This window comes from Phoxinus phoxinus (genome assembly GCF_949152265.1).
Source record: "Phoxinus phoxinus genome assembly, chromosome: 13".
Taxonomy (NCBI): Eukaryota; Metazoa; Chordata; class Actinopteri; order Cypriniformes; family Leuciscidae; genus Phoxinus; species Phoxinus phoxinus.
In genome coordinates, this window is record NC_136888.1 from 30,882,596 (window position 1) to 30,910,272 (window position 27,677).

The following is a 27,677-nucleotide window of genomic DNA, read 5'->3' on the forward strand; positions in this document are numbered from 1 at the left end:
AAACTGTGTCCAATGACATTTATAATCACAGGTACTGATTATGTGTGTTGTATAATCATAAAAGGGTTTAATTATAGTTTGGATATCATTGTGCATTGCTGTAATAGCCATAATGAAAGCAACAGTGGATAACATCAGATATGGAAAATAAATTAAAGGAAACAAGCATGGACTGTGAAATCTGTGAACAAACGTGTTTTCCATGACAAAAATATTACTTACATAGTTAATGAATATATATTAAAGGGGTGGTGTAATGCCCTTTTCACAAGATGTAAAATAAGTCTCTGATGTCCCCAGAGTGTGTATGTGAAGTTTTAGCTCAAAATACCCCACAGATATGTTTATATAGCATGTTAAAGTGGTCACTTTTCGAGGGTGAGCAAAAACGCACCGTTTTTGTGTCTGTCCCTTTAAATGCAAATGAGCTTGCGGCACAGAGGGCGGAGCTTCAAGAACTGTCCTTTTACCTCACACACATGCACTGAAAATTTCAAAATCTTTTAGCCTTTTATGTTCAAACCGAAGTCAGAAAGATAAAGACTCAAGAAGTGGCAACATGTAGATAACATTTCTGAATGGTTAGTTGGTGAATTTATGTAGCTTATGTGTAGTTATCTTCTAGTCATTGATTAGCATATTCTGTCTTGATAATCTATAAATCATGTTCCGGGGGCGGGGTTTATGTAAATTTCAGGGTTCATGATGTCACTAAACCGGGAGGAATGTCGTGTAGTCTCTACCAGCCGTTTGTTGTAGTCCTTAAAAAGCTATTTCTTTGAAAGAAAATATCTCCTTTTGTTTTGAACTGTGAGCGCCACAACTTTGCAGATGTTGTTTATGCTCAAACAGCAACATTACACAAAATCATTACACAACATTACACAAGTGAAATCATATTCAACCACCCCTTTAAAGGGGTGGTTCGGGATTTTGGACATCGGACCTCATTTTCAAGTTAGCCTGGTTGTTATTCATCAGTGGAGACAGTTTTCAAAAAATTTCATCCAGTCCTTCCAGTTGCATAGTTCGCCGATGCTAGGCTAGCGCGAATCAACGGTATAAGCTAGCCTGCCATTAAAAACAGTTTTACCCACTCCACAGTACACCAAAAGCAAATAAATTATAACGCCAGACTGTCGATGTAAATGTCTATTGAGAGAATAATGTTAGAAATCAAAGTAACTTACCGGTACTCTTACATCTCAATGATCGCATTACATTTACAGGAACTAGTTTCTCAGCAGCGGCGGAATTTTACTTTGCTCCGGTTAGTAGTACTGCGCCGAAAAGTAAACACAGAACAGAAGCGCGCACTACAGACGGGACGTCTAGCTAGCTAGTAGTAGCCATGAACAACGATATTGAAAAACATTTGATTGTAAACTAAGGAATTGGCAACATGGTGATTCGTTGTGCATTTCGAAATTGTACAAATAAACCAAATAGATGGTCATGCAAAAAGTTTCCACAAATTTCCATTGAGAGACCCAGAAAGGAACCATCTGTGACTTCTTTCTGCTGGCTTGGACAACGAGACACCGGCAGAGACTATTAAAGTTGCGAATTTGTAGTGATTATTTTAGACCACACGACTTTGAAAACCCCCATAATCGAAACGTTCATAAGTCACTGACAAGGAATGCAGTTCCAGCCGTCTTTCCATATGCACCAACAGCAGATGAACAGGTAATAACTTTTGTTAGGCTACTATAGCTATCTATGAAGCTAGTCCCTTTCATAACTGATAGAATGACAATGACAACGTTAGTGGAGATAACGTTACAGTTCAATTTCTGCCCTTTTAGCATCCATCTCGATTAGTTCTTCGTCTGTGTATTCCGGCTCATACATGTAACGTTACGGTTTGTTGAATAAAACACATTCCTCGTCTCCAAAGTCTGAAACATTGGCATGGCTTTCAAACGTGGCCATAGTCCTGTGTTGATTTCTTAGTGAAATCTTACTCTTCTTACTCTGCTTCTGTAGTGATGAGTGTCAGCGGCAGGTAAATACACTTGCGTCATGTGGAGACTCTCTCGGTTGCCTAGGTAACTTAATATCACTCCGCCGCTGCTGTAGACTGTGCTAATAAATACAGGGAACAAAATGTAACTATTGCAATGCAATGAAAGGGTAGTTTGATTTCTAACATTATTCTCTCAACAGACATTTACATCGACAGTCTGGCGTTATCATTTATTTGATTTTGGTGTACTGTGGAGTGGGTAAAACAGTTTTTAATGGCAGGCTAGCTTATACCGTTGACTCGCGCTAGCCTAGCATCGGCGAACTATGCAACTGGAAGGACTGGATGAACATTTTTGAAAACTGTCTCCACTGATGAATAACAACTAGGCTAACTTGAAAATGAGGTCCGATGTCCAAAATCCTGAACCACCCCTTTAACAATGGATTACACTCTATTTTAAGGTGTCCGTGTTAGTGTAATTTTACAGTTAAAGGGTAAGTTCGGTATTTTACACTTAAAGCCCTGTTTACAGATCGTATCTGATGAAATAGAACGGTTAAGATTAAAATTTGGACACATGCTCCTGTCCCGAGAATTTTAGGTTTAGTTCGCTTCCCCCCCACACCCCCACAATGGTTGTCTATGTGCACTGGAAGATTCCTTCCTAAAACACATTAAACTTTCGTTTACAAAGACGTGAAACTCACCGAGTGGTCAGGGGTGTTCACTGGTATGTGCACTCAAAAATCGCTGAAAAAGATGCATTCCAACAGGTTTTATCGTAGTTTTTGTCCAACTCCATTAAGTTGTATTGGATTCGCTGTGTGAGGTAACGTTACGGTATTACTCCGCCGCGGGAAACGGAAATGGGGTTGTTTGTATGCTTTTTGTAGTCTTATGCAGTCGCGGACGCGGTATCGTAGGCTAAGCTATCTAAACATTTTTAATTTTACAAGATCGAAGCTATCTGTGTCAACTTAGAAATGGATTCCGAGACATTTATATGGGAGGATGACGGTTTTGAGATCGATTTTGATGGACAGGGTTATAGGTTTGAGCCTGAATATTCAGATGAGGAATTTCTGCAAAGAAAGGCAGAGTTTGAACGGCAGTTGACAACGGAGTCCAGTTACGCCTGTTGCCGAAGCTGCTGCTGTCTCAAGGCTTACAGGCACTTGGTGGTGTTCCTTTTGCCACGAATCTTCCCGCAATTCGGAACTGCACAAATTCGCCACATTATTAGCTGTCTGTTTGTAATGCTTTCAATGAAGACAGCGATCTTCTGCTTCTTATATGTGTATCTGCTTCTTCACGGGTGTATATGCCCGTGGTTTGCTTGCAATTGGCAAAGGTGCATTATCGCCACCAACTGGGCTGGGCTCTATTATTCAAGCTCTCAACGGAAGAATCACGGGTGTGACGCGTTTGGCAAAATAGGTCCACAAAAGCTAAATAAACCTAAAATTCTCAGGACAGCAGCATGTGTCCAAATTTTTATCTTAACCGTTCTATTTCATCAGATACGATCTGTAAACAGGGCTTTAAGTGTAAAATACCGAACTTGTCCTTTAAGTACTGAGGAATAATAATTAACTACATGTACTTAATATAGGGTTAGGGTTAATACAGTAACTACATGTAACAAGGACACTATAAAATAAAGTGTTTCCTTATGTATATACTAATTTTGCTGTGAGTGTGAGACCGCACTTGCTGAGAGAGACCTGCCCACACCCTCTTCTGATTGGCTGAGATTTGTGATTGATTTTGTTGTGGCTTGTAGCCTTGTCGTGTCTAATATGGACAGACAAATTGCTTGTCTAGAATCTTAGTGCAGCACAACTGGTTCAGACGCAAAGGAACATTTTGATTGTGACTCATCCAATTAAAATTGGATCCAAACCAGTTATTTTGTAAGTTGGCAAACAGTCACAAGATTACATGCATTACAGTGTTTTTAGTAATGACATAATGTTAACAGCAATGGTAATGGCAAAACAGTCGCAACAGAAATAGGATAAGCCACCAATGTTTTATAAATAATTAATTTTATTAGTTATAATCATAACCAATTATTCTGCCAAGTTATATAGTTTGTTAACCTTACTGTAGTAAGCACTGGTGCATTATGAATGCTGAAAATGTATGTGTGTATACATTTGTATTGGTAATGTATACATGGCTCATTCAAACAGAACTGTCCATTTTATAAATAACGATTTGATTCATTCAAGAAATGAGTGTTGAAATTCAAGTTTCATCATGAGTGTTTTCATGATTTAATTATCTCAATGGTGATTTAAGGATTAGAGTAAGATTGTTTTATAAAATCAATGTTAGTTGTTTGCTGTGTGTGATATTTGCTATTGTGCGACAGGTGCTTGTTCTCTAAAGGGCCTTCGAGTGAAAGTGTTCAGACAGGAGTCCAAAACTCAGTGGCTGCCTGGAGTCGTCACACACCACGACCAGAACAACAGAACTGTAGCTGTCATGGCTGACCAGGTGAGACCACATAAACACACATATATATGATGTTGCATTTAGTAATTTAATGTAAAAATATGTTTTATATAAAGGTTCTTTTTTCATCTTCAAAAGGTTCGAGAGATTGTGAATGTAGATCCTTCGCTGGTTCAGATGGTGTTACTAGATGATATCACCCACTCCTCGCTCATGGAAGACCACTCAAAACGCAAATCACATATCACCAAGATCAATAGGATTTTTCTTGTGAGTGAAGATTTTTTTTACACATACTAGTTTTGTGACAATATTGTCCCTTAAAGCAGTGCTTCTCAAACCTGTCCTGGGGACACCCCACCATTGCACATTTTGAATGTCTCCATCTAACACACCTGACTTCGCACCGTCTGAACAAGCCAGATATAGAAGATCCTCACCGTAGAAAAGCACCTCTTCAGCGGACGGCATCACAAGATGCAATTGTAAAAGACATACAAGAAGCTGAGCTCGTAAGAGAGCCGTCAAAAGAGCTCATTACGGCCACTGATTATTCACTGCCCGGCCAAAGAAAGTCACCGTTTGGATTTAAATAGGCAAACACTTAAGAGTCTATGATTAGATCATTATTGCAGGGATTATTATGTTTCTAGCGTGTTATACTAGCCTGGGAAAACCCAGACCACTTCCGGCAAATTTAGATTTGCTCTGCAAGTGGGTCTGGTAAAGAGCCCATTGAAACCCATTTCCAATCCGCCGAAATCGCGGCACCAATCAGAAACGTTTTACACGATGACGACAGAGCAGAGACGGTGACGCAGATTTTGTACATTACAGAGATGAATGCCGCCGTGGAACATCACAACATCACTCGTTCGAATCAGCTATCGCGTCTGTTTCAAGCGATTTAAAATGGTCATTTTCGTTAACACAAACAGAGAATTGCTGAGAGTCTCGAGATGTTTCTCCGTCGCTCTGCATACGTCATGACATTCATCGCTCTGATTGGTTTTAGATCTATCCGACGTCCGTTGGTGACGCCCCTGTGGAAATGAATTGTCTATGGAGCTTTGCCAGACCCTTACTCAGTTACAACTGAGAGGGTCTGGGTTTTCCCAGGCTAGTGTTATACAGGTGAAACTCGAAAAATTTGAATATCGTGCAAAAGTTCATTTATTTCAGTAATTCAACTTAAAAGGTGAAACTAATATATTATATAGACTCATTACATGCAAAGTGAGATATTTCAAGCCTTTATTTGTTATAATTTTGATGATTATGGCTTACAGCTTATGAAAACCCCAAATTCAAAATTAGAATATTGTGAAAAGGCTTTCATAAGCTGTATCTCACTTTGCATGTAATGAGTCTAGATAATATATTAGTTTCACCTTTTAAGTTGAATTACTGAAATAAATTAACTTTTGCACAATATTCAAATTTTTTGAGTTTCACCTGTATGTTTGGCAACAGTTCTTCTAACCCTAATTGATGGGAGTGTGTAGCTTTTCATTTCTTAAACAACCATGTATGAAGAACATGGCCATTTTCCAGGATGACAATGTAAAGATGCATCAGGCTAAAATTGTGAAAGAATGGTTGTGAGGAGCATGAAGAAGAGTCCAGACCTTAAATTCATTGAAAGTATTTGGGATGTGCTGGAGGAGACTTTACAGAGCGCTGGACTCTTGCACTATCAATACAAGATCTTGACCAAAAATGTATGCACCTCTTGATGGAAATACCATCACAACATTTTTTTCCAAATGATCCCAACCATTCTTTCACAAATTGAGGCTGATGCGTCTTGACATTGTCATCCTGGAATATATGACCATGATGTGTCTTTCTATGGTTGTTAAAGAAATGAAAAGCTACACAATCCATCAATTAGAGTTAGAAGAACTGTTGCCAAACATATAACGTGCAATAAACATAATAATCACTGCAATAATGATACAATCATAGACTCTTAAGCATTTGCCTACATAATGTTTTGCCTATATTTGCCAAATCCAAACATCGACTTTTTTTTTTTTTTCCGAGCAGTGTTTATTCATACAAATCAGCATCACTGAAATATTTTTTTAATGGTTTAAAGGGGGGCACAACCAAAAAAAAGTTTGAGAACCACTGAGTTACAATGAAAAAAGTTATCAGTTAGGGGTTTGGATTAGGGTGAATAATATTTATAATTAGCTTTAGTATTGATTTTTTTAACAATAGAAGTCTAAGATATGTTCTCATTTAGATAGCGAAGTAAATGTTTGTTTTTGTGTCTTCCAGGGCACAGAAAGCATATCAAACAACACTACAACAAATGACCAGGTAGAGACTTTAACACACTTCCAAATGCATTACAGCAGAATGCTTATACATCCTCTTGTTTAAAACACACTCTGTCTCTGTGCTGAAGGTGTGTAGCTCCAGGCCAGTGCAGCATCAATCTGCGCCGAGCGCACAAAACTGCGGCACGGAAGAGGATGAAAAAGAAGGGATGAGGGATGAAAAGAGGAGTGATGAGGGAAGAGGTGAGCTGTAGCCATGGATAATGATTATGATGATATTAAGAGCTCCATCTGTGTTAAATTACATTTAGCTGGATTCATATTTATGGCATTAGCTTGATACGGAGTGCTGTTTTTTATCAAAGTGTCAATGAGAATCTTATATGTAGCTGTGTAGCTTTTTCTAAAGCAATATTTTTTTATCTTGTTATATATTTTTATTCCTAGATTCTTCTAAATTTAAAAATGGCAATGGTGACAGAAAAAGGAGGAAAGAAGACGAGGAAAAAGATGACAAGCAGAGAAAGAGATTGAAGAGGTTGAAAGCAGGGAGTGTGTCCGACCTGTCTGATAACAGCGATTCTGAAAATTCCAGCTGCAGAGTGCAGGATTCATCCTCGGATTCAGGATCAAAGAAACAGCTGAAACAGCGTTACACTTCAAAGAGGTCATTGGACTGTGAGGTTCACCCCTCCCATAAAGGTGGGGAACCTTCTCCCAGCCAATTAGGAGATAGTGAGACTCAGAAATTGAGAAAAACACCTCCATCCGATTCTCCTAGTGCATCCTGCAATGGGGCATTTAGTAACACAGAGGCACAGGAGTGTGCTGCTGGTGTTAGTGGTGGAAAATCAGATGAGAAAGGTGATGGAGGAATGACAGAAATAGAGGACAGAAGTGAGGGGGCATCTCGAGAGGACTCAGAGGCTGTGTCTGCACTGCTGGCATCCCAAGAGAGTGAGCAGCTGGTCTCCATTGAAACCACATGTGTGCTGCTACATGCATCACCTCAGGAGCGTCAAGGAGTGGAGGGTGAGCACGAGATGTCAACAAATGAGGTCAGAGGGTCAGAGTTCACCCACGCAGAGGCTAGGGGGTCAGAGTTTAACCAATCAGAGGTCAGGAGGTCAGAATTTCCCCATTCTGTGGCCATTACCACCAGCAATAACACTGCAGTCACAGTAGAAGAGGAGCCAAGAGTAGCACCTACTCGATCTCCTGTCAAAACTTGCAGCAAAAAGGAGAATGTGGACTCTAAACAGAGGTGTTCTCCAGCAGTTGTGAATGCAGAATATGGACCTGTGATTTCTTTGGAAGCTACCCACAAGCGTAGTGTGCACGCCAGTCCTTGCTCCTCTCCCGAGATCATATCTAAAGCTCAGACTGTATGGGAGATGTCCAGACAGAAGCAGGGTGCATCTCTAGAGATGGGCCTGTTGAAAGAGGACACTCCTTTGCCCAAATCGATGGACAGAACTCTTAGCTGCCTTAAAATGGCACCCAATCCGAAAGTGACCAGCTCCACAACTCCAGTCCTGACTCATGCCCCTTCTCCATCCCCAAACCGATCCAGAACCCCTACACTTTCTCCTCCCGGTACACCTAATTGCACTCCCACTCCAGACAAGTCCACCAAAAGTCCCCTCATTGTGGACAGAAAGGATCCCTTCACTATATACAGAGACCCTGCGTTAGTAAGGGCGGAGCTTGAGGCCCACCCCACCTACATCCAGCCCCCTCACACTCCCCCAAACCCCAAACACCACCTAAAGACGCCATCTCCCTCCTCCAGCTCACCCAGCCTTACCCCTGCTTCCTCCCACAGCAAGCTACTGAGTCCCTCCCCTCATCCTGCACATCTCTCGCCCATTCCGCTCCACTCCCAGCCTCCCCTCTGCTCCCTGAGTACACCCCACTCAACCATCCCTCACCCGCACCTCCTTCCATCCCTCCTGCATGCACTGCCCCCATCTGCCGCAATCTTGGCTGGAAATCCTCGTATCGGAGCCCTGGGACTTCCTCACCATCCTTTAGCCCTTCCGGGTAACTCGTCTCTTCTGGGCCAGACCACTGGTGCAGCTTCTTTGGCACATCTTGGCCTCTATCCCCTCTTGTGGCCTCCTTTCCCCAATGGAGCCCATAGCTACCCTGGACTGGGCCTGCAAGCATCCAAATGGACACACCCAGACGGCGCTGGTATCTCTGACAGCAACGTGAGGAGGGTAAGTGACTCACAGATTCTGGAGTTAGTCATGATATTAAGCTTGGTTGAAGCTGTGCTACAAAGTGGGTTGCTCTGACACATAAAAAGCTTGTGGGGACCTTGGTTTGAGGGCTCCTATGTAGTGCTGTGTTGAAAAAATCGATTCACCAATTCTGAATCGATTTTCATATTAATTTCTAAAGATCGATCCGTAACTCAGAGGATCGATTTAATAACAGACCTATATTTTCCCCATAAACACACTGAGACATGGCGACCGGCAGCGCTGCGGTCTCTCTGAATCCACCATAGACAGTATATAAGACTTGTTGACCAGAAATGAGGAAAGAGCCGTTCACATAGTGCGTTTTTTGCGCGTGCAAATTCGTTTTCCAGCCGCGCGGCCCGCGCCTCTGTTCATGGTTGCCCGACAGACGCAACGGGAAAGCACGCGCTTGTGGAAAGGAGAAAGCAGTGCAAAACTGCGCTCTCCATGATGACGAGGAAGTATCATCAAAAAATGTATTGATTTCTAGCCCTTGCATTAGCTTTACTACTAGATATATTCATTGAGATGAGAAATAAAAAGCCGCCCTGTACAGCTATGATCCGCTGTTCGGCCGAGCTTTCCATGTTGTTACGGAAAGGCCGCTGGTTTTTGTCACATGACCTGTTGAGATGTATTGAAGTGCTTCTCACTGAATTTGCACGCGTATAAAACGCGATATGTGAACGGCCCCTAAAGTGGTATCGTGTGCGGTTGTATCTAGTTTAAAAGGCCTTTTAAATCTGAACGCAGTTTTGGATCAAATAAGAAGACAGTCAAGTCAAATAAAACACGTTTTATCTCCTGTTTAGTTGGTAACACTACATTAAGATACCATTCATTAATATTACTTAATGCCTTATCTAACATCAACACATTGAGTGAACAATATATTTTTACAACATTAATGTATGTTTGTGAATGTTATTTAATACAAACACTTGATTGTTCATGAACAGTTAAAACTTTTGAAAATTTTATATTTTAAGAATATAAGATCGGATCGGATCGGATCGCATCGAATCGAATAATGATAATCGATTCAAGATCTTGAGAATCGGAATCGAATCGATTCTTGAAATTTGAATCGATACCCAGCACTACTCCTATGACTCCTTTGGGTGGCACAGTGGCTCAGTGGATAGCAGGAAGCCAGATGGTCTTTCTGTGTAAAGTTTGCATGCTCATGGGTTTCCTCCGAGGGCTCCAGTTTCCCCCACAATCCAAAGACATGCAGGATAGGTGAACTAAATTGTCTGTAGATGTAACTGTAAATGCGTGTAGTGGGTGTCCAGGATGTTTCTCTGCCTTCGGTCTGAGACGCTTGGATAGGCATCCCCGTGATCCTACATAAGACAAGTGATTTGGAGAGTGGGTGGATTATTGACTGTCATTTGAATAAATACCAAAAATACACATTGGATTGGATTTGAAGACTTTTGATATTTCAAAAGGGTTGCAAACAATGCAGCAAGTTGTATTGGTAGCACATACTTGGTGTTATTCCTGGAGTTGTTGTGTGTACAGATTATATTTGTGTAGGTGTTATGGTCAGGGACACATTTAGATGAAGCGGAGCATGTCCCAGAAGGTGTGCATGCTGGAGAGAGAGTTCCCCTTCTGCTAATACTATTGTAGACATAGTGGGTATTATCCTGACTCTTCAGAATGTCATGCAAGTCAATTATTGCTTTGTATAATATCATCTGGTTTAGTTTTAAAGCCCAGATAAAGCATCAAGAGGCAGGTTATGGTATTATGGATGCATATTGCAGTAGTTTGTTTGCATTGTGACTGGCTGAATAGAGATCTACGGAACAAGAACATTAAAAAGAAAGTTACAACAAGAGATTAAAAAAATGATGAACTGAAAGAAAGTCATCCAGGCAGAAGATTTCCTCCTTCTGTTTTATTTATATGGTATCAGGACATCCTTGAGTCGTCTGTAACCAACTATTCATCTGTACATGTATTATGGATATAAACAAGATTGTGTTTATCAATGTGTGTGTGAGAGTGTACACTTGTGTACGCAAGTTCTCTTGTGTACTAGGAGGGGATTGACTAATGTCCTTGCACATTGTGTATCAATTTATTTATTTATTTTCTCCCTAAGGTTCGAAGTCCTTTGACTTCTCTAGATCGATCCAAAACAGGTTCTATAAATAAATTTGTCTGAAACTCTGTATGTTTGTCTATGTGGTAACAGAATCCCCCAAGCCCTTGGCTTTCTCAACCCACCCCTGTTACTAATGCAGACGGTCAAGGGATGCAACCCCCACTCCCCATCCGACCCTCCAGTGCGGACCCTCAGAGAGCATCTAGGAGCACTCAACATTGCATGCCTTCCTCCAAAACCACAGAGTAAGTTTTCAAATCACTCCTGCACACACTTTTTGTTTGACTTCATTGTCACTATCATTGTTGTAATGAATTAGTTACATTCATATAGCGCTTTTCATATAGTGCTTTTCTGCTTATTGGTGGAGAGGAGACAGAGTATATATGAAGCCAATCAGTGTATATGGAGATGATTACGAGGCCATGATGGACAGAGGCCAATAGGAAAATTTGGCCATGATGCCGGGGTTAAACCCCTACTCTTTTTCCGAAGGACATCCTGGGATTTTTTAATGACCACAGAGAGTCAAGACCTCTTTATCCGAAGGACGGACTCTTTGACAGTATAGTGTCCCCATGACACACAACCGCCTCCTCTCACTCGTCTCATTCGGTTAAATAGTAGTGCTTGTATTACACATGATTTTAGTCATTTCTGCAGGTTTCTCACTCACACCAAAAGCGTGCGCACCATTGATCTATATAAGTGGTGTTCTCATAAAGCTGCCTCTCAAACTGTTCTCAAGAACCAAATTTACTTTTTCTTCTTGGCTTATTGCACTTAAACGTTCAAATACATACAAAATTATGTCAAAATTCCAGTCTTGCCGAATATTCAGGTAAATACAAACAGTTTTGGACCGTATATAGTTGAGAAAACTCATGTTGTGCAACAGTATATTGGATCTGTGCATAAGCTCTTTAAAGGGGGGGTAAAATACTTAGTTTCAGTCAATCTCATGTTAATCTTGAGTACCTATAGAGTAATAGTGCGTCCTTAATATCTCCAAAAAGTCTTTAGTTTCATCATATTTATAAAATAAAAATACAGCTTTCCGATTCTAACCGGAAAAAGCCGAGGTCCTTGATTCTGGGCGTGGGCGGAGCTATAGAGTCAAGCGGGAGCGCCCGGGAAGGTTTGCTTATTATCGATCGTGGTGCGGTATGCCATATTACTATATATATATATATAGTATTTGGTTTGCAAATCCAGCGACGACCTGGGTCTTGTTAATAAAACATTCGTCACTGAAATGACCAGAACACAAAACCGCACTTGCCACACTCCTTTGCTGTCCCGGAAATACAAACTGCATCCACTGTTCCAGTAACACTGGGTTCTTTGGGAAGCTGAACAAGGTAAACTTTCCCTCACATCCCAAAACACACTTTTTTGGAGACATTCTTGACATCAACCATTCCTATTTAGCGCTGCTGATGATGATTTCCGGTAGTAGCGCGTCGATGCATAGATATTATATAGAGATATATGATGTCTATGCGTCGATGAGCGCGGTCTTTCTCTCCTCTGGTCGACGTGTGCGTGAACGCGCTTTTCCGAGAGCAATGCTCATATAAGGAGTTCCACTCTGGTCTACGTCATTAGATCTACGATAGAAAAAAACCAGCCGAAACGTGTTGCAATCCGGAAGTATGATTTTCAGCACAGAAATTCTCTGTTATTCGTTCAAAATAACTTTTCAAACTTTGGCCATTATTAGCATGAGAATCCATCTCTTTAACACTGTAAACAACTCTGAATACATGAAACACCACTGTACCCCCCCTTTAAGTGACAGCAGCCAAATAAACCTGTCGCTGTCTGTCATGTCAATCAAAGAACAAAAGACAAAGAGAAAATCACTTGCTGCTCTTGACTGAATAACTTTTATTACTTTATTTGTAAGCATTAATCTGTATTTAATTTTTACAATAAAAACAATCCAGTGTTATTTTACATTTGATTACTTTCATTTCTGTAGTATTTCTTCCCTGAATACAACAGTTAGACCCACCTGAAAAACATGAAAGCCATGTTAATTTCATTTGTCTCATTATTATATTGAATTTATTTGTGCTATTGTTTACCATTTGTTTATTTGTTCTTATTTGATTACTGTTTACTTACTGTCTCTTTTTGTAAATCTAGTTCAATTATTCAAATAAAGCCACCATGTGCTGTGTGTAAGCTACTGTATTACAACAAAATTACCCAAATTATTTAAAAAAATTATGACATAATAACAAATTATCTGAATGTCGGTATATACCAGTTTTCCCCTTGGTATCAAATATCAATATATTTCAAGGTATCGTATCGAAGTTGGAAATTCCAGTATTGTGACAACACTAGTACCTTTAATTACGCAACATTAATTTGCCGGGTGTTTTCTATAACTGCTTATTGACTGCATTGCACTTCCAAATCACTTTTCATATTCTTTATGAACTAGAAATGGTGACTCAGGCTGTCTTAAGCAAGATCTGACTGTTGAATTATTAAAGCTCGTATTACCAACCTGGGGTTTGCATTAATAGTGTGCATTCATTTTCAATTGATTTCCTATGGTCCATCATCAATTATATCTTACTTATCAGTAGGGGTGGGAATCTCTAGGCACCTCACGATTCGATTACGATTCAGAGTGCTGCTGCTCAAACGAATAGCGCGGTTTCGTTTCGCTGTCTTTTCATTTGCCGTTTGATGTTTCTCGTATATAACAGAAGTTTCAGCTCTTATCAATTGGACAACGTGGTGGTCACACCAGTGCGACCTCTTGTCGCCCATTTGGTCGCACTCTGAAGCCCTACTTGCATAAAGTGTGGCTCTTGTCCAGGTTCTTTTTCCCTTCAACTTCATAGAAGCCAAAGTTACGCTAGATTTTAATGCAGAGGGTGCCGGTCGGATTTCTCGCTCAGCCATCATGTGTCGCTGTTATGTGCACAGCTGCACGCCACAGACTGTCTAGGCGCCGTCATCACTTAACATTTAGAAAATCGTTTTTTGACATTTGTGATTCGATTCAGAATCGTCCGCATCGCGATGCATCTAAGAATCTATTTTTTTCCCTATTCCTACTTATCAGACATACTGACCCTTGCAACAAACTTTTCCACATTCATTCCTGCTGTTCTTTTTTTTTTAGAGAGCTGGATAGAAGAGCCGTCGCCGAGAGCACCGTCATCCACACTCACTTCAAGTCTGAACAGGAGCGCGTCCGTGCAGCGATGGGCAAAAATGGGCTGACTTACTCCCCAGGTGCCCCTGAATCACCTCCAAGTCGAAACAAACAGCCACTTGTTGTGTATGATCTCTCAGGTGAGAGACCTAACCGTTACCAGGAAGAGAACCGGCGCATTCTTCTGGAGAGCAGTGAGGTGGCTCCATTCACTGCTAAACTGGGCTCGGATAGGGAACTGCGATACACTAGAAGTCCCACATCTGCCCTTCCTTCCAAGGAGAGGGAGAGCGAGATGGACAGAGAGAGAGACCAGGACAGAGAGAGAAATGTGCATGCATTCAGACATAGTCTTCCTCCCCGACCACAGTCTGCCCATCCCACCCCAACCCTCACTCCGAGCAGCTACTACTCTTTGCCAGCCAGCAAAGAACTCTATGAGAGGCTCAGTGCCAGCAACACAGTTGCCCCTGTCTTAACTTCCTCCAGCTCACAGGTTTCAATGAGGGCCAGACCTCTGCCTCTCATTAAACGCCACCACGAGAAAGAAGAAGGTCTCCTGGGAAAGATCACAGAGCAACTTGCACATAAAGCATCTTCCATGATGGCAGTAGAGGTAGCGACTGTGGAGAGAAGGGGGCCAGGCTCTTCTCTCATTTCTGTCTCCTCTTGTCCCCGCAGCGTACCTTTACTCCACCGTGCCCCTATTTTCCACCCTCCGGCACCAAACATTCTAGTTGCTAAAGACTCTGGACATGGCAGATTGTCCCCGCCTACTCTCACACCCATTCAGCCAATGAGCTTGTCTGGAAAAGGTCAGAAGCAACAGAGGCCACCCACCCTGTTACCTGAGCTCAAACATGTCACCTTAGATGGGAAAAGACCCGTGCCAGAGAAAGCAACGTCATCACAAGCCTGGGATACCCAATGGGGTGGAGTCATGTTTGACAGAGAGAAAGTAGGTGGTGGGCACACAACTAATGGAGGTGTAGTCAAACCACAGTCGGCCACTGCGTCAGTCATTGTACATACAACAAGTCACACACATACTACAATAAATTACACTGTGTCTGACAGCTCAGTTTCCCGGATGCAATGCGGCCACATAAAGCCATTGGAAAGTTTGTCCAACCCACACTCTAAGGAGGGCAGTGTTCAGTATAAAAGAGGTGTCCTGTGGACCCCTATGGATACTGTTCACCCCATTAACATGACGACCCAAAAGGGAGATCTCAACACACCCATAAACATGACAACTAAACCTATTAACACAGCTCAACCGAGTCACGGAGTGACACACCCCTTAACAAATATGAATGCCACATGCTCTAGGATAGACCTAATCGCAGAACACTGCAAGAGGAGAGACTGTGGAGCCGTTCAAATGAAGATTGAGCCATCTCCCACCTCTTGTTGCACTTCTAGAGAATTCCCTCATCTGAAGAAACACAGAGCTGGACTAGCCACTGCTGAATCTAGACTTAACACGCATACAATTCAGCCTCAACACACTACACTTTCTTCAGATGCTTTAAAACATACCTCTTACCTCTCAAATAGTAGGTATGGGACTTACACTACACTCGCTACACATACTGTGTGTTCTACACATGCTTCGGAAAGAGAAAAAGAGTCTGTTTTTAACACTAGCACTTCTGAATGTCTCCGACTGGCATCAGGGACTTCTAGCCCTATACCAACAACCACACAAGGTTTGCTAACCAATGAGCAGATACCTGCTTTGGCCGTAACAAACCAGTCAACTCAATTCAGTCAGAACAACTACCATAAACTGAAAAAAGCCTGGCTGACCCGCCATTCTGAGCAAGATAGAGAAAGTACGGCCTCCCAAACACTAGATGGCACTAAGACAGCTGTAACTTTGACCAGCACAAGCTCCTCTGTGCCAATCAAACAGGAAGTGAATGGACTGGTGGATAATGGGTGCACTCAGGAGGACAAATATTCCTCCTTAGACAGCAGAAAGTCCAAAATAATAGACAAGAAGCCTATTCAAGACAACAGGAAGTCTAGTTTAGAGGATAGGAAGTCTAATAGTAATGCTACAAGTTTCAATTCAGAGGACAAAAAATCTGTCAAAGCCACTGAGAAACCAGTGACCGCGGGCAAGAAGTCTTCCTCGGATGATGTTAAACCTCTCTTGGACAGAAATGGAAAGCTGGAAAGTAAGGAAGCCTTTGTGGAGAACAAGAAACCTAATGAAAGACGATCAACCTCGCTACATATGAAGCCTGAGAGGGAGAAACAAGGCGAGAAACGCCCATTAGAGTCCAGCGGTGACAGCGAAAGTGGAGGAGACTCCGGCAATGAGAGTGAGAGTGGTGGATCAGGACGGAGGTTTAAACGGCAGTCTAAGTCCTCTTTTAAAATAAAGCCGAATGACAACCAGAAGAAGAAAGTAGACAAGGAAGAAGAGGAAGACGAGGAAGAGGCCAAACCCAATGGAACTTTGCAAAGTGCAAAGGATAAGCCTCAACAGAGGCTCACTAATAGCAGTGAGTTTTTCCACCTGTTTAAATGCAGATGTATGTTCAGGCCTAAAGAATCTGTTAATAATTACTAGAACATCAAAACATTGTCATTGGTATTAAAGTGAAAATAACTTTATTCTATAGAGAAAGTTTTTAGCATATAAACCAGTATAGACCTAGTAAATGTAGACAAATGATATATAAAATGATACTATATGATATTTAAAAAAAAAAAAGTTTTTGTGTTTGAAATCAAATGTTGTTTGTAAGTCATATCATACCTAATTGGTCCTTATAGAATATTGTTCTCAAATGCCTATTGAAAAAAATGAATCGGAAATGAATATACCTTTGCAGTATTCAATGTTGCACTCTATAGCAGCTCTGTTTAAGCAGTCTGTTCAAGATTAATAACTGGATGAACAATTACACATACTGTGTCTTTGCCTAAATGTAATTGAGACTCAATTTCACCATGGCATTCAGAAAAGGGAATGAATGCCACGGCTATTCAAACTATGCATATTCAAACTGATGCTGAGAAGAATTCAAATGTGTACTCATTTCAACTATGTTATTTCTGTCTCAGATGGCATCCCTCGCTCTGTGCTGAAGGACTGGAGAAAGGTGAGAAAGCTCAAGCAAACTGGAGAAACTTTCTTGCAAGACGACTCATGTTCAGAGGTCGGGCCCAACGTGCAGAAGTGCAGAGAGTGTCGTTTGGATCGCTCACGTAAATCTCACGAGCCTGCCATCTCACCCGTCTTCTGCCGATTTTACTACTTCCGACGGTTCGTTTTTCTTGTTGTTGGCTACTGTTTCACACTGTTCTTGGACATATGTGACCCTGGACCATAAAACCAGTCATAAGTCGCACACGGGTATATTTGTGGCTTTAGCCAACAAAACACTGTATGGGGCAAAATTATCTTTTTTTTTTTTTTATGCCAAAAATCATTAGGATATTAAGTAGAGATCATGATCCATGAAGATATTTTGTACATTTCCTACCGTAAATATTTCAAAATTGTATTTTTGTGAGTGGATGCAGCACAATCGCCAACAGAAATGGCCAACTTTAAAGGCGAATTTCTCAATATTTCGATTTTTTTGCACCCTCAGATTCCCGATTTTCAAATAGTTGTGTATCGGTTAAATATTGTCCTATCCTAAAAAAAAACATACATCAATGGGAAGCTTATTCATTCAGCTTTCAGATGATGTATAAATCTCAATTTCAAAAAATTGACACATAAGACAAGGTTTTGTGGTCCAGGGTCACATATGTGAACTCCTTATTTCATTAGTGATGTAGAATTGGTGTTAAGTTCAAAATGTTTCTTAGTCATATTGTCATTATTTCCTTGTTTTATTTTATTTTATTTATTCAATCAGCAACAGTCGAACACTAATTCTTCCCATTCTTTCTTCAGTCTGTCGTTCAGTAGGAATGGCGTTGTCCGTGCGGGTGGGTTTTCGGTGTCTGAGCAGACAGATGAGGAGGCGGTTACCGTGTGGTTGGGGAGCTCAGAAGATGACGAGGACAAGAAGAGGAGAGAGATGGACCTTGAGATGTCAAAAGCTGTCCTCGCGTTCATCGGAGACAAGTTCTGTCAGCTCATAAAGACAGAGGACATTGCTTTCACCTGGGTCAAGAAAGACAGTACGTTTGTGTGGAATGATGGACACAAAGTCTCTTATTCCTTGTCATTTTGTCTTTTTCACCTTGCCCTCTTTTCTCTCTTTCCCTTTCTCCAGCTCAGATCATGTGGAAGCGAGCGGTGAGAGGTGTGAGGGAGATGTGTGATGCGTGCGAGGCCACTCTCTTCAACATGCACTGGGCATGTCACAAATGTGGCTTTGTGGTTTGCATGGACTGCTATAAAGCCAGGGAGAAGAAGAAATCCAAAGGTCACTTGCAATTACATCACATATTTTACTATTGATTTTAAATTTACCTACAAGATTCCCTTTTATTTTCCCCTCTCTGTAAAAGAAACCAGCTTAGACCAACATGCTGGTCCAAGGTGGTTTATAGTATTACTGGTATTATTGGTTATTAAAAATTATTGGTATTACTTGCTGACTTACATGGTCTTGCTAGCAGGACTCCAGTAGTCAGGGAAAACGTGAAGAAATCAGGAAATGTTAAAATTGTGATTTCCAGAATAGCAAAGGGGATGAAAATGATTCTTTTTTAAAATGCTATAATGAACCCTTTTTTTTCATAATTTATTTATAAAATCTAATTTCAATAGTCAATATAATTTTCCAAATCTTTTTATTTTTAAGTGTATATATACATTTCTCTGTTATTAAAATCCTTACCTCAAAAGAGTGGAAAACTCAAGAAAAACTGTGGAGAACTTTTTCATTAGTCATGTAGACCAAAACATAACACATCCTGGTCTTTTCAGCAAGTTTTTTGGTTGTGTCTTTCCACACAATTTATTTTTTACACAATATATTTTTTCTTATTTTGTCATTCAGATAAGGAGATGTATGTCTGGGTCCGATGCGTGAAAAACCAGCCTCATGACCTGAAGAACCTAATGCCTACTCAGATTATACCAGAAACAGGTAAGCATTGGTTTAGGTTTGTGTACTTTTTTGTATCTAAATATCACATCCTGTTCTTTTTCACCTTTGATTGTGAACCTGATAGTAAAAGTAGTGCATTGCCATCTTTTCACAAGTGTTGGTGGACATGGAGAGCTCTATGCACTCGATGAAAGAAAAGTTTGGAATCTCATCCTATCGTCCCTGCACTGACAACAAAACCCTCAACCCCAGCATGGCCACTACCAACGGACTCTCACCAGTAAGACTCTAACTTCACATGATGATGTATTTTATGGCAAGTCACACAATTTGTGTAGCTCTACTTGCTTTAGATTTATATTTAGATTGATGCATTTGGCAGACACTTTTATACTTCGATTTTGCACTCAAGGTAGACTTGATTAGTTCATGCATTTTCTGGGTATCAAAACCATGAGCATGGCGTTGCTAAAGAGCCATGCTGTATTGCTTAAGCTACAGGACTGTTTAGATGCATATGACGCTGTATATTTTATGTAAGTGTTTGTGTGACATCAGCTTTCAGACAAAGATCAGAGTGACTTGAAGGGCCGGCAGATCCCAGATCAGCAGAAGAACTCGCAGCATGGCACACTGAGAGCGCACACTGAGAGAAGAGGCAAGGAAGTTTTCATCCATTTTTGCACTTGCATCTCTTCCATTTTAATCTGAGTTTTTTCCTAACCAGTCGTGTCCGCAACTAGCAATGCACAATAAGAAGTTTTATTTGTTACTTTTTCATAATTTGCAGGTAGGCCCTGCCCCCAGATAAATCTCATTGGTTCAAAGTTCTCCTTCACATAGTGTATTGAGCATCAAATATGTTCTGAGTGGCTTTTTTTACTTTCGTTTTCATTGAAAAAATGATCAACTTCCTGTCGCACCTGGTGATCAACACAGTTTTTACACATTCTGTGTATTTTCTGAAGAAAACACTCGAGATTAATGGTTTTAATATGTTCTTATTTATCCAGAGAAGGCAGAGTGTGACAGTATGGAAGCTCACAGTAGGAAGTCCATGAGCTCCGAACAAGGATCAACACTGCGTGACCTTTTGACCTCCACAGCTGGGAAGTTACGTCTTGGGTCCGCTGGAGGTGCCTTTGCACCAGTTTTCAACTTGTCAGAACAGGTTTGATATATACATGATCGTTCAAATGAGAATATCACCTGTTGTTGATAACTAAACTAGGTTTATCACGTGTAACAATCAAACTCTATTTATGCTCCATTCTTTAGTTAACCCAGAACACTCGCATGCCCAACATCCTGGATGACATCATTGCTTCTGTAGTAGAAAATAAGATTCCCGCTACAAAGACGGCCAGGACGGGCCTGAATCAGGATTTGCTGCCAGAGGAGGAGATGGGGCAGCGACCAGAGGGGGTGAAGCTTGATGAAAGCCCATTGGCTGATGCCCATACTGTTGTCCCTCACGATTGGCTAGGAAACCACCGGCTGCTTTGGCTCAAGAATCACCTTCACCAGGGCAACCAAATCCTGTTCAAAAAGAACTGGACACAAGAGCAGGTTTGTATATCTTACGCTAGTGGAGTCTTAACTATATCTCTATTGATACTAGGTGAGAAGTTACAGGGAATACGTTTTATGTTCTGTAACGGATGATTACCTCTTGGGAGTTGGGGATTTAATTACTTAAAAATAACTTGCTGTGGGAATTTTTATATCGGTTGATTTTAACTGAACTTATAAATGTCTTCTTGTATGAACTAAATCAAATTCATTATAAATAATCTTCGTTTTGAAGCTGAAGTTTGTTTGATGTCTCTTTAGCCGGTGCTGGTGTCCGGATTGCACAAGAGTTTGAATGCTAATCTGTGGAAACCTGAGCACTTCAGTCACGAGTTCTCCAGTCTCCACAGTGACCTCTACAATTGCAGAGACGGGAGCGTCACAAACTCCAAGGTCAAGGAGTTCTGGGATGGTTTTGAAGATGTGTCAAGTGAGTGATCCAGTTTAGCATTTCTGCATTAATTTCTAATTTGCTTAATACGATTTTTGTTTGACAATGTGGACTAAATGTTATTTGCATGCTTGTGTATGTGACCCATAGAGAGGCCTAAATCTGCTGAAGGGGAGTCAGTGGTGTATAGACTGAAAGACTGGCCATCAGGGGAGGAGTTTTTGGCACTCATGCCTGCCAGGTACTGCCACCCTTGGAAACATTTGAAGCATATGTTGTCTTTCAGACTTTAGTATTTGCATAAAATACCACTTTTTTTGCTAATGTGTTCTTAGTTTGAATACACTTTCACCACTATTTGAATACACCTCTACTCAAGCTTAGAACTCAGGCATGCAGTGAGAATGCAACAACTGCCAGAATTAAAAACGCATTCATTTTCTCCAGAGAAAGAGATTTCTAGCGATAAATGACCAGCCTTTTCATTAAAGGGATAGATCACCAAAAAATTACAATTCTGTCATCATTTTCTCACCCTCAAGTTGTTCCAAACCTGTATGAATGTATTTCTTCTGCTGAACACAAAAGATATTTTGAAGAATATGGGTAACCAAACAGTTGACAGACCCCAATGGCTTACATAGTATGGGAAAGAAATACTATGGAAGTCAATGGGGACCATAAACTGTTTGGTTACCCTTATTCTTCAAAATATCTTTTGTGTTCAGCAGAAGAAAGAAATGAATACAGGATTGGAACAACTCGAGGGTGAGAAAATGATGACAGAATAATTTTTTTTGGGTGATCTATCCCTTTAACGAGAAATGTGGGATTGCTTTTTATTTTGCACACGTTTCCATCAGACTCTACACTTGACCAAATTTGACCAAAAAAGTAAATAAATTACAATAAAAAATAAAAAATAACAATAGGGGCTATCCCCTTCGGGGCTTCTTTTTTTTTACATTGGTTTAATGCCATATCTTGTGTGCACATCTCAGATATCATGATGTGATGAAGTCTTTGCCGGTACCAGAGTACACAGACCCAGAGGCTCATCTGAACCTGGCCTCACATCTGCCCTCCTTCTTCATTCGACCCGACCTTGGTCCTCGCCTCTGCTGCGCCCACGGTATTCTTTCTTTCCTGTAGTCACTGACAGCACTGTTGTGCTCTTTGTTATGCAATGGCCCTAATGCTACCTGTGTTTCTTCAGGTATAACAACATGTCCAGAGCAAGATTTTGGGACCAGTAATCTACATGTTGAAATCTCAGACACCATGAGTATTCTGGTGTATGTCGGGGTCGCCAAAGGAAACGGAGCCCCATCCAAAGCAGGTACTTCCAAGTAAACATGACATTGTGAGGCTGAATGACAGTAATTTTCCTCTTAAATATTGTTTTGCCTTTGTACGTTTGCATAAACATTACATTATTTAACAGTAAAATGTATTGCTTTGTAAGGGAGGTTGATTTGAATGCAGAAACATCCTGCATATGGAGTTTAAAAATAAAATGACTCAATAGTTGCACATCGATACAAAATCATTCTTTGACTACCTGTAACATCATTGCTACCATAATGTCTCTTTTAATGTTGATAAGTAAGGAATAAAAATGTTTTTTATTTAACAGACTCAGGCTTAGAGCAGTATACTTGCGTGTTTACAGAGTCTTGGCAATTGCTAAAATAAAAACTTTATTGGTGTCCTTTAAAATGCCACGATGAGAGCTTTTAAAGGAATATTGTGAACCATACCGTGTGTGTGAAAGACTGCGTTAATTTGGTTGTCAAACCCTTTGTGTGTTAGGTGTATTGAAGCTATTGGAGGGGGAATTTCTGGATGAGAGTGTAAAGAAACGACTGAAAGACCCTAATGAGATGCCAGGTGCCCTGTGGCACATCTACATGAGTAAAGACCTACAAAAGATCCAGGAGTTCCTACAAAAGGTATTACACTACTTGATCATGTAAAGCTTATGACCTAATGTACTTATAGGTAAGGAATGAGTTGTCCGAACTAATACAGTAAAGTACAGGTGAAACTCGAAAAATGTTAATATCGTCCAAAAGTTAATTTATTTCAGTAATTCCACTTAAAAGGTGAAACTAATTTATAATATAGACTCATTGCATGGAAAGTGAGATATTTCAAGCCTTTATTTGTTATAATTTAGATGATTATGGCTTACAGCTTATGAAAACCTTTTCACAATATTCTAATTTTGAATTTGGGGTTTTCATAAGCTGTAAGCCATAATCATCAAAATTATAACAAATAAAGGCTTGAAATATCTCACTTTGCATGTAATGAGTCTATATAATATATTAGTTTCACCTTTTAAGTTGAATTACTGAAATAAATGAACTTTTCCACGATATTCAAATTTTTCGAGTTTCACCTGTATGGTGTGCCACAAGGCTCTGTCTTGGGCCCTTTGTTGTTCTCCATCTGCATGCTCCTGAATCATGCCATTTGCTTGCATTGCTATGAAGAAGACACAGCTCTGTATTTCCTCTAGATTTAATTAGCTCACTTAACACTTCATAGTTATATTGCTGCTTTAATAGACCATTGTGGATATGATATTCATGCTCTTGTGTGTGCTTGTAGGTTGGTGCTGAGCAGCAGACTGAAGCAGATCCAGGGACAGACTCGGACTCGGAGTGGGACGGTGATGCCGACCCCCTGCGTGAGGGAGGCTGGTATCTGAGCCCCAGGCTGAGACAGAAGTTACAGGAGGAATATGGCGTAGAGAGTCGCACACTCCTCCAGTTCCATGGAGATGCTGTTATCATCCCTGCTGGAGCTCTGCACCAGGTACTTTACCACACTCACATTTCCAGCTACATCCTCCTAAAGCAATCTGTCCTGTGCTCTTGGGAAGGATGGCTGGTTTCTTAAAGCTGTCAAACCACCAGGCATGCAGTATTAAGTATTTCACGCTGTGTCTTTATAGGTGATGAATCTGCACAGTTGCATCCAAGTGAATGTAGACTTTGTGTCCCCTGAACACGCGCACAACTCCTATTATCTAACTCAAGAGCTCCGCCCTCTCAAGGACCAAGTGAACTATGAAGACAAACTCCAGGTACCTCCATCTTCCTAATGTGAACTTATTTTGTTGATCGTTAAATTTCCATTTCTACTGCATCATGCTGGTAATCTCACCCACAGTGAAATCCTATTGTTCCAAAATCATGCTTCGCATAACTGTATGTTAGTGGTGTTGTGCCTCACAGCATGTTCAATTTATTCTTTTAAATTCTGACTTAAAGCAACACTAAAGAAGATTTTTGACCTTAAAATAATGTTTCCAAAATCGTTTCAGTGGTTCATCTAGTCGTAACAGGGTGAAAGGCACTTCTGCCTCCGCTTTGCGGTCCTTTATCTGCTATAACCACACTATGTAAGTTTGCCAGATCGGGTCGCGTTTCTGTAGTTCGAATGAGACATAAGAAAACTACAATTTCGCTTGCTTTACGCCAAGCGTTACAATAGTGATTATTTTGTTTTTCTTCGTTTCTGATGTCGCAATACATCACTTTAATGAAATCATGCAACATACTCTACCTTGCCTGTGGACATCGTTCATTCCAAAGCCGGTGCTGGATAAACAGCGAGCGTGCGTGCGACTGTAGGCTGTGGTAGGCTAAATTATTTATGACAGCGGTAATGGACTATTCGGCGACCGAAGAGGAAAAGTTATTTAGTGTTGCTTTAAGGCTGGAATACACTATATGATATTTCTGATATTTACAGTTTGAACGAGTTGTAACCAAATTTTGGTCAGTCGGAGTTGACCGATTGCACAGAAAATCACATAGTGTAGGATGGGCACAGACTCCTATTTTCTAGCTTTAGACAATGATTCCATCCAGAGGATAACAAACATTTGATATGTATAACGGATATTGTTATCTTATGTCATGTGTCTTCTTGCAACAATGCATGTGAGTTTGAACAAGTTTAGAATCGTTAAGTGTATTTCCAGTTATCCTTCTGTAACCATTTACAAAGTTGGCAAGTGTATGATGCCTACTTGCCTAGTGTTTTAAAGGAACACGTCGACTTTTTGGGACTTTAGCTTATTCACCGTATCCCCCAGAGTTAGATAAGTCCACACATACCCTTTTCATCTCTGTGCGTGCCGTAACTCTGTCTGACGCACCCACCGCTAGCCTAGCTTAGCACAAAGACTGGAGGTAAATGGCTCCAGCTAGCACACTGCTCCCAATAAGTGACAAAATAACGCCAACATTTTGATATTTACATGTTGTGATTTGTATAGTCACAGCGTGTACAAATAACAATGTCACATGAGACACAGCCATCTTCTAACCGTATACATACTGGGAACTATATTCTCAGAAGGCGAAGCACTGCTACTTCTGCGGAGTGATTAGCGCAGCACTGAGCGAACTCTCCGCTTCTCAGGCGCTGCGAGCAAATCACTCCACAGAAGTAGCAGTGCTTCGCCTTCTGAGAATATAGTTTTGTATAGAATATAAAATCTGATTCCACAATATATTTTCATCCCTCTTTATTGTTCAGGTGAAGAACATCTTTTATCACTCTGTGAAGGATGCTGTGGCCACATTGAAGAAGCATTTAAAGGAGAAGAAGAACACAGACGAGGTAAAACAGGAGGAGGAGTCCTGACAGTGCATCTCCTCCTCTGTCCAAACCCTTGGAGCATAAAGACAATACCAAGATTCTCCAGGAAAGGAAAGAAACTCTGTGCTTAAGACTTGATTTCAACAAAATGGGCCACTCTGACTTCCTCTATGATGTTACTTTCTTCTCTTTGATTTTCTTCTCATTGTTTGACCTTCCCCGCTGTGTCTTCTTGCATGGACAGGAAGTGAGGTAAGTGGTACGGCAAACAAGATGAAAGTAGTACACTGTGCTCTCCAGACAGGTGCAATGAGCTTTAAAGCCCACTTGCCGCACATGGACAAACACTGGCAAATACATGTTTTTCCAAAGGTGATAACGATCCGTTACATGTTCTTCATCAGTAGTCCTTGCACTGCGAAGTGTTCACCATGCTGTGTTTTGGACGGTTGGAGAGAGCAGAGATTCTAACGCAATCATCACATCAGCAGCTGCCAAACTGACAGGTTTTATTATGTTTGAACAACATTAAATTATTTACAGTTTGGCAAATATTCACTGTGCAGAGGGAGAATATTAAAGAAGTTGCAGTTTATTCTGTGTTTGTTTGAAAAAAGATCTTGTGTGAAATTTTCAGCTGAAATGTAATATGTAAATAGCAGAATATACATATATAAATATATATATATATATATATTAATTATGATTTTCTATAACATGGTGTGCTTTATTTGCTGTATGTGTTGTTTGCTACTGTATGTACATTGAAGTTAAAGAAATGTTTTACATTTTCCATTAAAAATGGAATAATCAAACTTTATTTGTCTTTCAACTGTTACGTGCTCCATTAATATCCATTAAAAAAACAATTATTCATTCAGTTTTTAAATTAAAGGGATAGTTCACCCAAAAATTATTTACTTATTCAGGTGTTGATTTAAAGGAGAACTCCAGCGCAAAATGAACCTTTGGTCTAATTACACATTGTTACCTAGTCAACCGTTATCTGAGATTTGTTTTCATGATTATCGAATGTAAATAGTTTTATCTCTAAAAACTGTTTAGCCTATAACGCTAGTATAACGCTAGTATATTGGGAATAGAGTAATGACAAATAAAAATCGCTTGTTAATACCACTAACAAGGCTCAAAATAGCCCCACACTAACACGGCAGCATAATGAGGGTCCCTACCTTCAAACCGAAGCATTGAGAACTTTGACAGTGTCCAGACAGTTTAATAAGAAGATATTTTATACATACAGTCAACTTCACGTATACAAGCAGAAGCCATCTTTGAAAAACAGACTCGATCAGTCAATCAACGAAACGCCGATCCAAATGCGCTGAACTGTGTAGAATCTCATATGGTCCAGCCATAGACAGTATATAAGATGGACACAGCGACCCCATAGACTTCAACGGAGAAAAGTGAAGCCCATTTGAAGCACTCACTTCCTGATCGCCAGGCGAACTGCGCAGGCTCAAACGGAGCTTGAACACGTGAGCAACGTGTCTGACAGCTGTCAGTCTTCTAGTAGCTGTGCGGAGAGAAATCTGAATCATTCCCTTCCGAATCTCGCAGAGACGGAGAGCGTGAGCATTAGCTGTCCATGAGCTAGCAGCAGGAGCAACTTTATCTCTCTCTATGGGCTACTCCCTTCACTTTATCGGACTTAATGCCTCCACGTCCCCCCGATTGCCTGCGAGCTTCTCCGCCGGTCCATACGGTAATTTCTCTACGGTGCGACAGAGAGTCGCGTGAGTTATGACGCAATCGTTAGCCTATTTTT

General features: G+C 40.7%; 1 protein-coding gene across 2 annotated transcripts in view; it reads left to right on the top strand.

The window, feature by feature from the left end:
- jmjd1ca (jumonji domain containing 1Ca) overlaps nucleotides 1–26,820 on the top strand; it is a 74,197-nt gene extending 47,377 nt beyond the window's left edge. Inside the window, exons 5-28 of one of the 2 annotated variants that reach the window (XR_013800062.1) lie at nucleotides 4,350–4,474; nucleotides 4,571–4,702; nucleotides 6,719–6,760; nucleotides 6,849–6,963; nucleotides 7,168–8,942; nucleotides 11,179–11,333; nucleotides 14,237–16,785; nucleotides 17,351–17,552; nucleotides 18,195–18,424; nucleotides 18,520–18,672; nucleotides 19,252–19,341; nucleotides 19,458–19,582; nucleotides 19,861–19,960; nucleotides 20,316–20,473; nucleotides 20,581–20,871; nucleotides 21,136–21,304; nucleotides 21,416–21,506; nucleotides 22,267–22,397; nucleotides 22,482–22,604; nucleotides 23,078–23,217; nucleotides 23,882–24,088; nucleotides 24,228–24,359; nucleotides 25,823–26,137; nucleotides 26,290–26,820. Coding sequence is in view for 1 of the 2 variants with exons in the window: in XM_079633366.1 (XP_079489492.1) it covers nucleotides 4,350–4,474; nucleotides 4,571–4,702; nucleotides 6,719–6,760; nucleotides 6,849–6,963; nucleotides 7,168–8,942; nucleotides 11,179–11,333; nucleotides 14,237–16,785; nucleotides 17,351–17,552; nucleotides 18,195–18,424; nucleotides 18,520–18,672; nucleotides 19,252–19,341; nucleotides 19,458–19,582; nucleotides 19,861–19,960; nucleotides 20,316–20,473; nucleotides 20,581–20,871; nucleotides 21,136–21,304; nucleotides 21,416–21,506; nucleotides 22,267–22,397; nucleotides 22,482–22,604; nucleotides 23,078–23,217; nucleotides 23,882–24,088; nucleotides 24,228–24,359; nucleotides 25,823–25,930 (7,343 nt within the window). In the remaining variant the exon portion in view is untranslated. Of the gene's footprint in view, nucleotides 1–4,349; nucleotides 4,475–4,570; nucleotides 4,703–6,718; nucleotides 6,761–6,848; nucleotides 6,964–7,167; nucleotides 8,943–11,178; nucleotides 11,334–14,236; nucleotides 16,786–17,350; nucleotides 17,553–18,194; nucleotides 18,425–18,519; nucleotides 18,673–19,251; nucleotides 19,342–19,457; nucleotides 19,583–19,860; nucleotides 19,961–20,315; nucleotides 20,474–20,580; nucleotides 20,872–21,135; nucleotides 21,305–21,415; nucleotides 21,507–22,266; nucleotides 22,398–22,481; nucleotides 22,605–23,077; nucleotides 23,218–23,881; nucleotides 24,089–24,227; nucleotides 24,360–25,822 lie in introns of both variants that reach the window. The other variant, XM_079633366.1, reaches the window with a different exon arrangement.
- Nucleotides 26,821–27,677: the final 857 nt, after the last annotated feature.